Source organism: Microtus pennsylvanicus, chromosome 15, assembly GCF_037038515.1.
Source record: "Microtus pennsylvanicus isolate mMicPen1 chromosome 15, mMicPen1.hap1, whole genome shotgun sequence".
Lineage (NCBI taxonomy): Eukaryota > Metazoa > Chordata > Mammalia > Rodentia > Cricetidae > Microtus > Microtus pennsylvanicus.
The window spans coordinates 50,511,804-50,526,254 of record NC_134593.1 but is presented as its reverse complement, the minus strand read 5'-3'; the positions used below and the strand labels follow the sequence as shown (position 1 = coordinate 50,526,254).

Below are 14,451 nucleotides of genomic sequence, written 5' to 3'. Positions count from 1 at the left end.
GTGTTGTTGCACACCTTTAAACCCAACACTTGAGAGGAAGAGTCAGGTCGATCTCTGTGAGTGTGAGGAAAGCATAGCTGGGTGACAAAGCAAGTTCCAGGAAAACCAGATCTGTTATATAGAGAAGCTCTCTCTCTAAAAGTTTCCCTTCCCTTCCTTCCAGAGAGAAAAACATATTGACAAACTAAACTAAAAAAGGGAAAGATAGAAACTTTAAACAAAAAAATAATAATAAAATGTTATAACGTTTCTCCCGTAGTTTCCACTTGAGGAGAAGGGTGATGTGATATGTCTTATACAATGCAAACTTACCCCGTAGCGAAGATTTGGATTTAAATAATCAAAAATGATATAAACGTGACAATAGAAAATAAGTAATTTTGTTATTGGTATATAAAAATAGCAAATGATTTATTTTTAATAACTTGAAATCACGTAAAGTAAGCTATAGTAAACAATAAATGCTCAATATCAAACAAATTACAGCTTACACTATAAGATATTTTAAATTTCTAAAACACAAATTTTGTTAGACACAGTGAGTGAATTGTATAAAAGGTGACAAATATATGAAAATAAATTTTAATCTTTGGTTGCAAGTGGTCAACCTAACTATTACCTATGTTAAGAAAATTAGAGTAAAAGTATGTTGGGTTAAAATATGTATGTTTTTCACTGTAAAAACTATTAAAATATAAGAGAAATAGAAAAAATATAAATATATGACATATTACATCAGAAAAACACTAAATTTGAAATCTAATTTTTAAAAGACCAATAGAGTCTAGATGATAACAAAATTAAACAGTCTCTTCCCAAATAAATGAAATAAATCTAGACTCCTTCGTTAACTAAAAGAATGTTATAAGTTATTGCAGATGAAACTAGAAAAAGAATTCTGATTAATGAAAGCTAGGATAATGGAGTGTCTTCAGAGCTACACTATAAAAGGTCTAAAGAGAACATATTCTTTGACTGACAGGATTGAGCCTGCTTCAAAAACAAATGACAAATATTAAGAAAAAAGTTGAAATTAATACATTTTACTATCAAATGCACATCACAGTTTTAAATTCTTGATGAAACAGAGAGCAGCAAGCAAAGTTATTTTGTTAAAATTTCATATAGTGGTCATTATGTAGCACAAATGTGTCTGGGGACAGATTAATGTTGGCTAACGAAGCAAATCATAACCTCTTATGCTGGCGAAAGGTAATGCATAGCTTAATTTTAAATGGGTCATTGGGTACACTTTACACTGTACTTTTGAAAGTATAATTTCTATTATTTAATTTACTTTTTTCAATAATTCATTTTATTTTATTCATTGCATTTTGTGTGTGTACCACATGTTTGCCTAGTGTCTAAAGCAGGCAGGAGAAGGGATAATTTCCTTGAATTTATCAAATTACAGACAATTGTTAGCTGTCATGGTTGCTGGGACTTGAAACTAGGCACTCCAGAAGAGCCGGGGAGGCTGTGCTTAATCACTGAGCAATCTCTTCTCCAGCCCCTATTTAGTTGTTTTTAAATGTAATTCTGTTGAAAAATTTCATTAATATATGTGATGCATTGGCACTATATTCACCACATATTCTTCTACCCCACTCTGTCTCTAATCTTCTTGCTTCCTGACATATCTCACTTCAGCTTGAGAGATCTACTACTTGGAAACTAAGATGCACACAGGAGTTACAGTATATGGCACTTGCCTTTCTGTGCCGAGGTTACCCGGCCCAGTGCAACATTTTGTAGTTCCATTTACTTTCCTGTGGATTATGATTTCATTTTTCTTAACACTTGAAAGAAATTCTATTTTGCACTTTATATGATTATTCAACTAAAGAAATGAGTATCAGAGTCAAAAGAACTGTATGTTTTCAAAGTATTTCAAGTAAAAAAAGGATACTGTCATTTTAAATTAATGAATTATAATAAAAATAAAGAAAAAAATGCAGTGCCAACAAAGCTGTAAATTAGACACAGAAACAAGCATAAAAGGAGAGCTTCCATGCCAGTGGAAATGAATTTTGTGGATGTACTGAAGAAATCAGGGTTAGGTATCACATAATTTAATAAACTAATTTGTGAGTCATCTATAAAATTACTTTATATATAGCCAAAGGATTCTGTCAATATACTATACAACAAATGCGCTTGCATATATGTCTACAGGAACTAGGAGATGCAACCATGACCAACAAAACAATTGTGCTGATTCTTTGCTCCGTGTTATGTCTGGTGAACTCATTGTTCTGTGCTGTATGTCCATTGGCTAAAATAGACCCTATGACTCTTTCAGGCTTGTTCTGAGTTCTGTCTCTGACTATTTTGCTGCCATGTTTACAAGTGATGTTTGTGAAGCCAAGCAAGAGGAGATCAAGATGGAAGGCATAGACCCAAATGCACTGTGGGATCTTGTGCAATTTGCATACACAGGTACAGTAAAAGAACCGTGCATCATATCGATAACATCATATAGATAACATCATATCGATAACATGCTTGTTTTCACATTGACATTAAGTCTTTCAAAACTAAAACTCAGCTGGCATTTTATCCTTAAACTTTCAGTTGCAGACAATATAAAAGAAAAGAATATCAGATTTTCTACTTAGTGATATCACAGATGTATAAAGGTATTCATTTTTGATATTCAACACCATATTTACACAGGATTAATACATGTTTAAAATTAAAATTTTTGAAAGAAGTTTAGAAATAAATAATCAGAGAATTAATCATTAAACAGAAATTTGCTTATCTCCATAGTTGGTCAGAACATTAAAATTATAAAGAGATTTTTTTTTCCTTTCCAGCAATATGTGTTAAAACAATTCACATTTTTCTTGTGCTAATTAAATGCTAATTTTTATTTGCCATAGCAGCTTAACTGAAAGGGAAAATTATGGTTTCTATAGTTTGTAGAATAGCTTAATTTACTATATATATATTATGCTGGATGTTATGTTATTTCAAGTTAGACACTGTTGTAAATTCCATTTTTGGTGAATATTGTTCAATGTGTAATTCGGAGCTGTAATTAAGGAGAAAACTTTAATAAATAAGTCAGCTCTTTCCTTCCCAGAAGATTACAATTTAAGTAAACAGATGAGTTAAGAGAAAAAAAGTGATATATCTCAAGGGATATATAAAAATAAATGCTAAAAACAAATCTATGAACCTTGAAAATAGAATTTGAAATCAGATTCATTGATAGAATGTGAAATATGACATTTGTGGTCTCAATAATCTTAAAATATGATTATACAAAGCAAAACTTTCACTATAAAAATCTAAGACATTTTGAAGGCTCTTTTTTTTCCTTTGAGTCTCTTGTATGAATTTGAACTCTGCCTTTTCATGTAATATTTTTCTAATACCTTATATGACATATATTTTTCATTGATTTTATTGAGCACTACATGTTTCTCTGCTCCTCTCCCTGCCTCTACCCTCCCCTTCTACCCTTTCTCATGGTCCCCATGCTAGCAATTTACTCAGAAGATCTTATCTTTTTCTACTTCATATGTAAATTAGTTCCATGTATGTCTCTCTTAGGGTCCTCATTGTTGTCTAGGTTCTCTGGATTTGTGATTTGTAGGCTGGTTTTCTTTGTTTTATGTTTAAAAACCACTTATGAGTGAGCACATAATTGTCTTTCTGGGTCTGGGTTACTGGAGAAAACTTTAATTCAATTTGTGTTAAACTGACTGAACTAAGAGGGTAGGTATTTAAGCCCCAAGATGAAGAAGAGAGCACTGACATCTTGATACCTTTTCCTGTATACTTGGTTTCTCAGGAGGAAAGTCAGCTTTGTATATCTTTGTTTAAAGAGGGTAGTCTCAACACATTCCAACTACCCTGAAGCTTTTGTCTCAAGTCACTGAGAAAAATACTAGTTGAATGCAGTATTGGCATAAAGCTTTCGAAAATCCAGCTCCAAGCAAGTGAGGAAAAATATGCGCATTCCTAAATTTTCTGAAGTAGATGCTCTTAGGGAGACCAAGGTGTATGACCAAATGGAGGGGCTATTCAGAGCTTTGCAATTTAATAAGAATTTGTTTATACCATTGAACTGGCCGTCATAGATTCCGATCATATCAGATAAGCATGAATGGGGAGTTACTGACTATACCATACCTAACCCCCATGAACTTTTGGGTACTAGTTCACTCTGGGAGGATCTCTTCACTTTTGTAATGACAGAAGAGCCCACCAGGCTCTAGGGATACTTCAGAGAACTAAGCTCACAAAGATGGCCCGTATTACAATCACTGGGTCACAAAGAGGAAAGGATATGAGAAGGGGACTTCAAAAGAAGAGGGAGAATTAATATTGAAGGAAAGAAAATATGAGAAGGTAGGTGTGAGGTAACCAGAATGCATTATATAAATGTATGAAAATTTCTAACAAAGAAAAAAAATAAATGTTATATTTTAAATTTATATTCTTATTTACTAGAATGAGGGAGGGGCCATGTAGGGTTCCTTTCAGGAACAGAAAAGCGCGATGCTTGTATCCAATTTTTATTCCCTGGCAAATTTATCTTTGCCTAGAGCAAAACTAGGTCAAAGGACACTCACTGTCTGGTTACACAAGGTTAGATGAAGTGTTGAAGCTTCCTGCTGGGAGTAATGACTGAGATATGTCTCTTTTTTTTTTCGAAGAAAGTAAGGATATAAACCTTCCTCACAGCTGCACTAACGCTGTGGCCGGTCCCGGACACATTTTACTATGGGCTTTGCTCCTGAGCATACTTGTTTCATGGGATTGACACACTTCCAATTCCAAATATATGTTTACATCAATTTTCTAAATGAGATATGAGTTTATGTAGTAATACAAAAGAAATTGTAGGAATGTTCTCAAATATGTACTTGGCTTTGTCACATACAATCTAAAATGTATAACAACAGAAGAAGTAATGTGTTCATTTTTGCAAATAGGAAAATACGAGATTCCTGAATCTGTCTAATAAGCAGGCCATCCCCATGATCCAGAATACTATTTGGAACATATTTAAAATTAAATGCATTCCCCAAAATTAATGAGCAACTAGAAAAGCAAACATCATTCATTTGAGAATCTTTTCTTTAACTTTTTCCTCTCCCTAGTCCTGTTAATGTAGAGCTTGACAGACAGCAGAGGTAAAACAGTAAACAGGAACAGAGAGAATCAACTGTCAAAGAAATGCTTTTATTCAGGGCGAGGAAACACATTTAGCACAAGACAGAGCTCGAGATCCTCCACAAAACAGAAGGGGGACTCACGAAGACAAAGCCTGCCCCACAACTGTTAGATAAACGTGTCCTAATCAGGCCTTGAACTTGATGAGTCTGTCTATCAGCCAAGGCCTTACTGAGAACAAACCAAAGAGAAACCGTAAAATTTTGATTTCAGCTTTCAGGCTTTTGTCTCTTCAAATTATGAAAAATAAGCCAGCCATTTTGGAACTTCACCATCTTTGTTACCTATTCATGACCCCTCTCCCTATATGCCCTGGAATTCCCCACTCCTGCTTTGAAAGGGCTGGGCTATAAAATCGTTTTCTCCTGTTTACTCTGCAACCCCCCCCCCCAGCTGAGATTATTTTCTTAATGCTTCAAGTTGTCAAGCCTACAGAGAGACAAGAGTATCGTGTAGATTAAGTTTTCACAGTTACTTGTAGAAGTAACATATTCAGCACAGACGAAACAGGGGATGAGCTTTTCTATGTTGTCCACAAATGTCTACAATTAAAATCAAGATATGAATCAACCACACAACTAAATAATTAAACCATTGAGCTATAGAAATAAATGTTTTAAGAAAGCCTATTATGGAGCCGGGCAGTGGTGGCGCATGCCTATAATCCCAGCACTAGGGAGGCGGAGGCAGGCATATCTCTGTGAGTTCGGGGCCAGCCTGTTCTAGCAGAGCTAGTTCCAGGACAGGAACCAAAAGCTACAGAGAAACCCTGTGTCGAAAAAATACAAAAAAAAAAAAAAAGAAAGAAAGAAAGAAAGCCTATTATGAATAGTTGAATAATGTAGTCTTCAATGATTGAGTGCTTGAGAACTTTAAGTATCCACAAGTAGAAGCTACCATACAAGGCCGTGTTTACGTGATAAATCTGATGCATCACAAAGCTTGGAAACCACCTTTTCTATGTATTCCCTTCCTAAATCATGCTGGAAAAGAAGAAAGAACTGAACTGACATTGGAAAAAAATCAGCAAAAGTTAAAAACACACAAAGCAGTGATATGAATTTTTTTCTAGATGCTATGAACCCAGAAGTTCAGTAGTGTTACTAGCTAAAATAAAATGAGTGGCAACTTTATGAAAAAGAGAAACAACTAAAAATCTTTACAGTTTACCATATTATTAGAGTGTGGCAGTACAATATCCCTTGATGACATTGTCTATTGCTAGCACTTCTCTCAGAAGACACTGTTCGTCTTCTGCACAGGCTCATTACCAGCTCTTTGTGGTGGTTCTCTTTCCTCCAAAGTCTCTCCATGGCTATCTACCATGTGGGCAATAGAAGGTGTTCCTGATGATACTTGTGAAGGTCCAAAAGCCCATTTCCTTTCTATGCAGACTGATACTATCAGAGCTATTTTTATTTCCTCTCATATATTTCATTTTTTGATCAAATCTTGAGGTACCTTAAACATTATGTTTGGATTGGAAGAAAACATATTTGCACTGATCTTTAATGCTAGCTTGTCTCTCATTTTCTGACAGGGAAAAAGTAATGCAAGGCCTCTAAAAAAGCTTCGATTCTAGTTATTTACCTCTTATGAAGGCTAAAGCAAACTTGGGGTGGGTTATTTAGCATCACTGCTTGCATTTCATATAAGTTGCCTATATTACAAGTTTCTTTATTGAAGAAACTGCTGAAAGCAACAAGAAGTATCTAGCGAGCCAGGCAGTGGTGGCGCACGCCTTTAATCCCAACACTCAGGAGGCAGAGGCAGGCTGATCTCTGAGTTCGAGACCAGCCTGGTCTACAAGAGCTAGTTCCAGGACAGGCTTCAAAGCCACAGAGAAACCCTGTCTCAAAAAACCAAAAAAAAAAAAAAAAAAAAGAAGAAGAAGAAGAAGAAGAAGTATCTAGCACTGACAGCAACCTTATGTTTCTTTGCACACCCTTACGTCATCGATTGTAACATGAGCGGGCTGGCTTGTTTGCTGTTGAAGTTTTTGTCCAGCCCCGGTACCCCACAACTGTTTAGCCCCAAAGAAAACCACACATAAGTCTCCGTAAATTATAAGCTGATTGGTCCATTAGCTCTAGCCTCTCACTGACTAACTCTCCCATCTTGATTAACTCATTTTTCTGATCTATGTTAGCCATGTGGCTCAGTACCTTTTTCAGTGAGGCAGATCACATCCTGCTGCTTCGGTGGTCTGGGCAGGAGTCTACCATATTATTAGAAATGAACTTTGTTACTATTTTTGTGTCTGTAAAACTAAAGTATTTGTTGCATGTGAGATAGTAATTAAAATCTGAAATTTAAACTGTTTCTCTTATTAGTAGAAAACATCATACACTTCTCCATACACTTCTTCTCGCAAAGCCTAATACCTTTGAGATGCTTAGAGAGAATTTATATTCATTATAGCAATGATGTTAGTTATCAAGTTAGTAATACTCTGGTGATTAGACAGATGAGGATATTCAAAGTATCTTCTTAAAATTTTTTAAATTTTAGTTGATTTTCAGTTAATTTCTAGAAATTCTGCTTGCGATATTGGAGATTTTTAGTGAGTAAAGGTATATACCAGTTTGAATAAGCATCTTTTCCCTTTCCTTTCATTTAATCATTTATTTTTTTTACTAAAAACATTTTTTCATAAAATTTATTCTCATTTTGTTATCCCTTACTAGACTCTTCCAAGATTATTTCTATTTTGCCATCTAATCAAAATAACACCCTCACCTTTTTTCATTATATTACTAATAGTCATGTGGAAATGTTAACAATTATAATAAACAATAACATGTAATGAAGAACAAACCTACTAGAATATAACAAAATAAACAAAAAGAGTTAAAGGAAAAGCATACAAAAGGAAAAAGAACTGAAAATTAAATAATAAAAATATATTAAAATAATATAAAAATATAAAAAGAAATAAAGTCACTCGGGCACACACATGCTGGTACAGAAAACTGATATAAACAAGCAAAAGATTAACAAAGAAAAAAACATGAAAATATTAAGAGACACAGAGCCTACAATTGCATTTGAGTTAGTTGATTTTATTTTAGCTCTCTACTTGTGAATGTGCCCCTGTCCTTCACAGTGGTTTTTATACCTTCTGAAACTCCATTCGGGAAAATAAAATTTCCCTTTGAATGTTGTTTCAATTAGAGATTTTATATTGGAGATTGGGGTTTCTTTCTACTTTCCCTCAGCACTGACCCTGTCTGGCTTAAACGTGTGCAGGTCTTGTGTTTGACACAGTCTTCGTGTATTCATATGTGTGTCAGCCCTATTATGTCTAAAAGACCTTGCTTCTTCGGTGCCATCCATCCATTCTGCTCTCACAGTCTTTCTGACTCTGCTGTAGTGCTTCTTGAATTCTGATAGGAATTATTTGATGAAGACATTTCATTTAGAACTGAGTGTTCTAAAGTCTCTCACTCTGTACATTGCCCTCTGTATCAGTTCTCATCGATTGCAGCAGGAAGCTTCTCTGATGATGGCTCAGCAAAGCACTGATCTATGAGAATAACAAAATGTGGCTGGGACTTATTTTATTGTTACATTTATTTGGGAGAACAGGAGTATTTGCTTTCCCTTTTTCTAGTATCAGGTTAGGGCCAGTCAGTCTGTGTGAGGGGTGGGAGACATCTCACAGAGTAGACCTTAAACCTGATCAGACAGTGGATGGTTACTTCTACAACTTTTGTGATACTAATGCAACAGTGTTATCTTGCAGTCAGGACAATATATATATTGTCCAAAGATTTTGCAGTTGTATTAATGTTTACCTTCTCTTTTGATGGCATAAAACATGGCTTTCAGTACAATGATGACTAGTCAAGAGGTGTAATGATTTCAGGTAGCCACTGGTTCACCTTCTCAATATTGAATATATTAGGTAGTATTTGTATTAAATAATAGGGGCTTGCCTTCAGTTTGTGGAGAAACACCAACAATTTTGGCAATATTCTGAATCACTTAGTCATTTCCATAGGGCCCCTTTTTGGCAATTAATCAGACAGGAATTATCTGAATTACTATATAACTATTGACATTCTTAGTAGCATAGGGTCGAATGGATTAAAACTTTGGTAAACCTTTCACTGTACAGGAATGTCATAAGCCACACACTGGGGCAACATCCGTTGGGATCCAAGCATGACAAATTCACACCTTCCAGTGTAGGGACATTAGGATTAGAACTGTTAAGCAAAAGAAAGAGAAATATGGAAGAAATAAAAAATAGAAACACAAAACCACATTGAAAGGGAAAGGCAGTGAATACTGAACAACCAGCATTTATTTTCCACATACTTATATACTTTACTTTAAAAGGGAAGAAAGGAGGTAACAGACTTCAGTAAGATGATATAAAGAACAGGCTTGTATTTTCTCACCTTTTTCCAGGTGGAGTGGATAGACCTCTAAATCCAGATACTAATTAACCACACCCTAAGTTGGGACCTCTTGTTGGTAATCACACCTGTTGTCAACAACTTTGCAAGAGCACAAAGAAGTTCAAATTCTCTGACCTTTAGTCAAGGTGGAACAACCTCACATCCATGCTCCCCCCCCCCCCCAACAGGACCATCCATTTTTTAGCTTTATCCACACATTGGCATGAACTTTGATAGAATTTGTTTTATGTGTAGTAAAGTGTTTAATTATGTATAATGGTGGCAAAGCTGTTCTGGAAATATTCCATGAAACAGCTACAGAAAATGGAGTCGGGGGGGGGGGAGATAATAATTTGACTACAAAAATAGCATGACTTCACTTTCAAATCACTTCTAAATAACCTAGTTGGTGATGAGTGATGAGAACTTCAGATATCATAATCTGAGCAATAGACATTTTACAGATGAATATTTGTCATCCTGAAATTGTGTAAAGCTCAAATTTTGAAAACATTTTAGGAATAATAATTTGTTATTTCAAAGTGTGTTTATAAGCTCATCTTGTGAAATATCTGAGTTGTCTCCTTAATTATTACGTTGCAACATTTTTATGGCATACACGGAATGCCTCTAATGTTCTTCAAATGCAGCCCAGCCAGGTAGGGATGTGCAATCTGGCAGAGATCAATAGTAAGCCAATAAACCTGTTACTGGAATATGAATGGCAGAGCACAAAATGAATATTTTGTTCTCTGTCACACTGCACGTTTTTCAGAGCAAGTTATGACGGGAGTTCATTAGAGTGATTTATGACTCTTATGCTCTCAAAATAATATAGGTCACTAAAATTGACACCCTGATTGCTATTTAGTAACTTTTCCTAGATGCTGTTCATCATCCCCATGACTATAAGTGACAAACTACCTTGGCTTATACACAGCGGTGATGGTTGACCAGGTTAAACTGTGATGCTCCATTTCCGGAAAATATGCTTACAATGACCTTAATTTATTATATGCTTACTGCCTTGCATCATTTACTAGGCCCAGAATAACAATATGCTGAGTTGCACAAGGAACTTATGTTTAATCAAGTTGGAAGTTTACCACCAAACGTAATCATCTTTGGGTATAAACATATTTTTGATATATAAAACTAGTTCTTTTGGAAGAGTGAGGCTACGATATTGGTTTTGCATGTATATACAAGCCTATATTTCAGTTTTCAGATTTTAATCCCAGATGACATTTTAGATCAAATCATATATTAGTAAAGGATAAACTTGGGTTCACTGTACTGAAAGGTTGCCTTTATGTGCACTTCTAGAAATTTCCTATTGGTTCATCTCTTACATAATCCTTGTCGTCTTGAAAATAAACTGTGTTCATTGACGATTAAGGAAATAGAGTTCTAACAAATGTGAGAGGTGGAAATGCAAGGTTACTTATACAGAGTCAGGCCCTGGAGAAGACTGATAAGGACAAAGTTCAAATACAGGAAGCTGTCCAACTAAGAGTGGTGTTTTAAAAAAGAAGGGTAGGAAATTAAACTGCCTAACAGCAAACTTTAATCATACTGAAGAGTAAACATGTTTGTAAAAGATGCTCGGGGGCATCTAAAGCTGAAGTCTTTGTACATACAAAAGGAATGTTAAGAAAACTTATAATTACTGCCACATTTCAGTGAAATAAATATCCATACATAGGCACTGAGGTATTTGATGTTCTTATAAAATTAAAAAGTATGTATCAACACATTCAGTCTATAATTTTAGTGGATTTATCCACTAAAGTCCCTCCCAACTTCAATATTATAATTTCAGGTACATCAGAGCTTCATTTTTATGAATGTTTTGATTCAAATGGCATGAATTATACAAACTCAATAACTGAATATTAATTTTAGACTTAGAGATTTTACTAGGGTGTAAACTATATATACAATATAAGATATTGGGTATTCAAAGACTTGTTTTATGTTATATCATTGTCCATTGTTTAAAAACACTGAGCTATTTAATTATCCTAGAAAGTTTGAATGATTTTCCTATTTAGCATAAAAATAAATTAATCAATAAAATCAGTTAGAAAGTAGCCTTACTTATGTTGGCATTTGTGTGTGTATGTTTACCAGCCCAGCAATAAATGTAAAACTGAATCTTTTTGGTGTTTTTGTTTTGTTTTGTTGCATGTGCACTGGGTGTTTTGCCTGCATGTATGTCGATATAAGGTTGTCAGATGCCCTGTAATTGGCATAACAGAAACTTGTGAGCTGCCTTTGGGGCGCGCGGAATTGAATCTAAGTTCTCTAGAAGTAGTCAGTGCTTTCAGTCAGTGAGTCATCTCCCCAGTAAAACTGAATGTTTTTTTTTTTATTGTGAACAAATTTCTGGGACAACTGAAGGGAGATGGGTAATTTTTCGCCCAATACGTTCTAAGAGTTACAGTCCATCACAGGAGGAAAAAAAAGCAGAGTTCATGTTGCTGGAAACATGTTTCTAACTTCCTTTCATTAGGCTATAGCAGGAAGCTGAGGAAACAATCAGTGAATCACTAGGGTGACTTAATTCTGCAAGGCAGTCTCACGTTCTAAAGATTTTATGGCTTTCCAAGTAATACAACAACTAGGAAAGAGACAACTAGGAAACCTGACTTGGTGGGGAACATTCACAATTCAAACTATAATAGAACCCAAGTGCCAACTCATAGACTTCCCTCATACAATAAATACTCAAAAATAGTATACCTGCAAATTATACTTTAAATGAAAGTAGAAGAGTAATTTCCTTCCTGTTAACAGTATTCACTTTATTTTTAGACAACATTGAACTAAAATACTTGGCTAATTTTTGCCTTTTTTTTGCATCTAAGTATGTTAAATAAATGGTCAAGTTATACATGTATAAAGAAATATATCATGCATTAGCTAGCTCAATTTGTGTGCATTCAAGCTTAACACTTGCTATTATTCCATTTGTGCCTTCTGGCTTTTAAAAATATTCTTTAGCACTGGATACATTTTAAGTTGAAATGTAAAAACCATTTTAACTCTTTGAGACAAATCATGGTAATACATTAATTCAATCAATAAAATTCACAATAATTTATATTAAAATTATTCAATACAGGACTTTAGAAAAGATTATAATAAAACAATAACTCAAAATGTTAAAAGAAATTATTTACTTGATTGCTTAAGGAGATAGATATTTTAACGTATTTGCAATAGCATACAATGAATTTATGTATAAAGATATTACTAGGAACCATATAAACTGTACAATTATAGCATCTTCATTTATATGGAGGTTTTAATAGTTATTAATAAAAATTGTATAAACTGGATATATATCTATATTCCCAAATAAATTTATGTATATTACATTATTTCTGAATGTATAAATATAATTTGCTTAGTTGATATAATGTAATTGCAAGTACATGTTTTCAGATTTTTTAAAAAGAGTTTTAGTAAATTTAAAAATTTGTACTAGTTTTCAAGGATATTTCTTTGTACTCATCATTTTTCAGTTAGTAGAATCATGTTTCTACATATTGCAATGACTTCTTTCTTCTTATGGTGACATAGTTTTTTGAATAGATGGTTCCAGTGACTTTTCAGTACACATGGGAAGCCTTGGGTAATAGGTTCTTCCATTTAGCCTAAGCAGAAGCTTAGTAGAATAAGTGTTGGAAGAGGGAAAAGTATGGAACTATCTCCCGGCTCCATTGCTAACCAGGCTTCATGATATTTCATTATGTAAGTGTTGAGTATTTCCACAAACATCAGTGATTGTGATGACATATCACTCATACACCTATCCTGAAAAAAAAAACACAACATTCTGATAACATATTTCTTTCCTTTTTAAAAATTTCTTATTTTTTTCAAATTCCAAATACATGCTGGGCAATCATTTATCAGGTATATAGTTTGTAAGTACCTTTATAGTTTAAGACTCAACTCTATTCCTCATATAATGTCTCTTGAAATGAAATTATTGTAGTCCAACTTCTTCTGTCCTTATAGGATTATACTTTGATATTTATCTAAAATAGTTCATTGCCTTAAGGTCACCAGGATTTTCTTTTATTTTTATACAGGATTTGTAATCAAGTTTTAACTTTTATGCTTATAATCTTGCTTGAATAAGTTTTATGTATTATAAGGTTTATAAATTTTATTACATGATTTGCTCACCATTATTTGACTTGTTAAATGATTATCTTTTTTAGCTTACTTTGCCATTTCTTTTGCATATATGCAGATATATCATTCATATATATATATATGAAAAAATCCATATATATCCATATATATGTGGATTTCTCTTATTCACAAACATTTTGATGAGTTCCATTTATTTATCAATGTTTATTAGTAGCAATCTTACTCATTTAGTTGCTTTAGCTTACTAAGTCCAAATTTTTTTTTTTTATGTTTTGGACTGCCTAGGTCTACTGAATTTTCATAATAAAAACAGGTTCATTTCTTACATTTCTATTAACATGTTTGTGTAGTATTGAATATTATAAAGATTGAGGTTGATATATTGGGATTAATGAAACATTAAAGCATCTTTTAAGCTCAAAACTCCAATTATGGGTAATATTGTAAGTGGAAATTCCCAAAGCTTATATCTGAGTACAGTGGTTCATGAGATAACTTGCCAGACATTATTTTTTTGTTGTTGTTGTTGTACCAATGCCTATACTTTACTACAAAAGAAATATAAAGCACCCAGAGGAAGAAACAAAGACCCATCAGATGAATTCAGAGAAAACGAGGTAAACTCTCCCTTAGGACCTCATCTAGTGTAGGTCCATGGAACATACAGTCATTTGTGATGAAATGT

The 14,451-nt window shown here is 33.9% G+C and overlaps 1 protein-coding gene across 2 annotated transcripts in view; it reads left to right on the top strand.

Annotated features, from left to right (window-relative positions):
- Positions 1 to 14,451, top strand: part of Klhl1 (kelch like family member 1) — a 228,833-nt gene that overhangs the window by 98,206 nt on the left and 116,176 nt on the right. For both annotated transcript variants that reach the window (XM_075949699.1, XM_075949700.1), the window contains exon 3: positions 2,303 to 2,439. In XM_075949699.1, coding sequence (XP_075805814.1) covers positions 2,303 to 2,439 — 137 coding nt within the window. The remainder of the gene's footprint in view (positions 1 to 2,302; positions 2,440 to 14,451) is intronic.